The following is a 3,886-nucleotide window of genomic DNA, read 5'->3' on the forward strand; positions in this document are numbered from 1 at the left end:
GACGCTGCCTGAATAGCCTCTGATTATTGAAAGACATTTATCAATTAGGGGGTTTTGCATATTATCAAACTCTTTCATTAATGATGTTTTAGCTGATTAGTTAGAACGTCACCATAAATAGAGAGCTTTGACAGGCTGGAGGCAATTTATGACGTGGAAAATGTACTGACCTGCTCACATCAGGAAACCTGACTGGAAAATAAAGAACTTGGCACTTTGGTCTGATTATTTTTTCCAAATCCTTGGGTCTGTGGTCAGGAATCAGCTTCATAAATTTTCCAATGGATGTAAGAAACGATTCCATATTAAAAGCAGAGTTGAACACCACAACATCAGCAACCAAACTGTAAAAAGCGGTTAAGATTAATGAACGTACTGCTGCCGCAAAAGGAACAAAATTATTTTACATGCAGTGGAAATAGGATACATACTCTCATAAACAAACAAAAGGTGCAAGTGGAATGCTAATTAAAATCAGCTTTTTCATGTGAACTACGAGTAACAAACGTACCTCAATCAGAAATGTCTTGACTTCTGTCTATTCACTCTCTGAAATATTTTTTTTTTTACTAAGTAATAAATTACTATTATTAATCTAACGAAGCATGTCCTATTCTATCTGTGGATTACTTTTTATTCATAAAATGGTAAGAACAGTACTACTGTCATTATCTCTTAAAAGCATTATAAACAGATAAGGTCCACTGTAATATGACTTTCGTAGATGTGAACTTGGAAGAAAATGAAAATTCCTTAGAAATAACCCGTTGTATTGACAGACAACTTACCTTTGGTTAACCTACCTTCAACTAACCATGTGTACCAGGTAGCAGGGTACTAGAGAAATGGATTGTTATTTTAACCTATGCGTACATAATCCTGATTAAAAGTATATTCACCATATAGATATGTATTTTTTTAAAAACCATAGCATACAGTATCAAAAACAAAGTTTGAAAAAATATGGCATATTAATGCAATGTTTTTTTCTTTACTGCTGTGTTTTAAAATCAACTGGATCAATAATTTTAAGAGGTAGTTAAATGATTATGTAGGTATTACTTTTCCACTTAAGAGTCAGCCTGGAGAAAACAAGAAGCTACCAAAAAACCTGAAATACCTGGAAGTTTATCTTGGAAGTGCTGACACAATCTTAGCTACACTGAGAAACACGCAACGCTAACGGAGGTAAGAAATGCTTTATGGCCGATTGGTTTTCTCGATATGTTCTATATTGTAATACAGACCTATGGGGCATAAGATACATTGAGGACACAAGTTCGTAAGTCACCAGGCTGGTGAAAAGTATATTTGAGGTGAGAAGCTGTCATTCATCCTCACTGCATCTCACTGCTGTCTGTTTGGTCAAGAAAGAGAACTGACACTGCTCACCAAAGCAGCAGGACTCAGCAGAAAAAGAAAAAACAACATAACACAAAAAAAACACCGTTAGAGAGAAATAATGCTTTCCAAGCAGGCTGCGGGAGCTGAAATGCTTTCTGGAATCCCACTCTCTTCCTCACCTATGGTTTTTAACCCGTTGGTCTCCTCATCTTTGTACAAACGATCCAGTCGTCTTTTCTGCACTGATTTAAGGATGACATGAGACGATGCAGGAGCCCGGCACATTTCTTTGCTGCTCTGTCATGTCCAGCAAAGGCTCCAACACCCTCATCTCTGCTGCTCTTGTGCACAAAGTCCTACCTGCCCAACTTTTTCCTGCAGGCTCTGCATATCACTGGCAAATTAGAAAGATCCCGTCACCATTACTGCCTGAGTAGCTAAAAGGAATCTCAGCCACCACTGAAAAGTGTGATTTTATTACATTAACTCTTTAGAAACATCATGGAGAAGAAAAAAAAAATAAATTCTTTCTTAATGATCCAAAGCACCAACCTGGAGATTCAAAGTGCTCTAATTTTAATGGTCGCCAAAAGCTCTATGCAAAACTGGAAAGACACATTTTCCCATTTCTAAACAGATTTGGAAGATGGGAAGCTGGCGTTTCTCTGCAGATGATCACTAGGTAGTTACAAACAGTACAGAGGAGATGGCTTCTATTTGCTGTTAAAAATGGGGTTTCTGCAGCAACAGAAATGGAAGGTGAATATTATATAATTCCACAGAGAAGCTATTGGAGGCTGAAGGGGACAGAATGAAGCATCTATAGAAGTTGTCTTCTTTTTTTTTTCTGATAAAAAATATTTTTATTATCTTTAAAATGCATGTTTCGAGGATAAGTGTTTGTCAGTTTACAATAGATGCGTGAAAAATAACTTCCATAATAAAGCAAGATATATATACCAAAAAAGTACTTCTTGCTCCAGTGTCAAAACCCACATCTTTTTGTTATAACATCTGAAAATGGCTGCTACTATTTTCAAAAGATCTTTCACTATACTTTCTCATCTTTACTGCTTAGTAAGTGAAACATGTTGCAAACGCTGTGGCAGAAGCAGCTACAGAATGGCCAGAGTACACACAGATCATTATTTGAGAAATTTCAGTATCAACTGGCTTATATTATAAAGATGCAAAAGCTTAACTTGTACTTTAAAATGCTTCAATCCCTATTCCTAATACTTCTCCTACTAACAGATAGGTGAGAAAGATCACGGAAATAAATTTATTTCAGTTCAAAACAACTGAGTTTTGCTGTTGCACTTCGGTCTGTACAGTGTCTAACCACAAAGCTTTTCAGTGTTGCCGTTATTAACTTCTTTCATTAACTCAGATTCGAGAAATACATTTGTTTTCAGCAACAATAAAGGACCGCAGCCTTTAAAACGTCTGGGTATTTTAGCACTGCACAATTTCTGAATACTAGATGAAAGAAATATAAGGATTTATCTGGTATGTTTACTGCCCTCTCTTCACAAGAAAAGTGCTGCAGTACATTTTAATTTCTGTTTATTTCCCTAAAACCCTCTGTATAATTTCAGCTGGATGCAGTAAAAGCTATGGCCAAGCAAGAGCTGATTAGCTGCAGCTTTGCGAAGCATCCATGAAACAAAGCATCTCGCTTATGCCCAAGACACAGGTCGAAATCCCCACCGCTAACAGGTACACCACGGCAGCCCAATAGAGCATCATAGAATCATAGCAGCTGGAAGAGAATCAGTGGACTTTATACAATAAATTGAGATGAGTTTATAGGGTGGATTGTTTCTGCCACAGCATTTTTAGCAACCTCTCTTCAGGACTCCGCTGGTACCTCGGGTCTCCAGTTAAACGGAGAAGGACTCCTCAGGCTTATGATGCTGCAAGGTAGTAGACAGAAGGACGCCTTAAATAACATGGAGCGGTGCGAGAAACACCTACCATGAAAGAATCTGGTTGTATCCATACTGAAAATCCCTTTCCTGGCATTTCTGGACAGGATATGCCAATTGGTTCTCATGGAAGTAGAGGACCTTTTTCAATTTGCCAAGGTCAGGGCGGAGGGCAGCGAGTTCAGCCAGGTTAAGCACCGAGCTTGCAAAGAGGATCCTGGAAAACAAGGAGAGCAGTGTTTACTGTCTGTGAGCATGCTCGCAGGGGTCACCCAACTACCCCCCCCACCCACCCAAGAAAAACATAACCCCTATAGGGACACATCAATAGCTAAGCCTTAATACCATGTAGCAGCATTCGAAGTTTTGATCTCTTAAAAAGCAGCTGCTAAGAACCCAACTAGAAAAGCACTGAATCTCATTGGTCTTCCCAGCTCGGTTACAGAGAGATGCAAAATAAAAAAAAAAAAAAAAGCTGGATGGATTTTATTGAAAAAGGCAAGAAAAGCTGTATCTGAAGGACAAATGGAACAAAGATAAGGCTGACTAGGGAATACTTTGCTTGCCAGTTTCATTACACTTTACTTCTTTATGCAACCGACTACTGAAATTCA

At 38.3% G+C, this 3,886-nt stretch overlaps 1 protein-coding gene across 1 annotated transcript in view; it reads right to left on the bottom strand.

Moving 5' to 3' along the window:
* The window catches only part of GTDC1 (glycosyltransferase-like domain containing 1), a 126,852-nt gene that overhangs the window by 90,427 nt on the left and 32,539 nt on the right, over window positions 1–3,886 (bottom strand). Inside the window, 2 exon segments of the mRNA XM_009701995.1 lie at window positions 171–344; window positions 3,322–3,489. Coding sequence (XP_009700297.1) covers window positions 171–344; window positions 3,322–3,489 — 342 coding nt within the window.

This window comes from Cariama cristata, unplaced genomic scaffold, assembly GCF_000690535.1.
Source record: "Cariama cristata isolate BGI_N322 unplaced genomic scaffold, ASM69053v1 scaffold7936, whole genome shotgun sequence".
Lineage (NCBI taxonomy): Eukaryota > Metazoa > Chordata > Aves > Cariamiformes > Cariamidae > Cariama > Cariama cristata.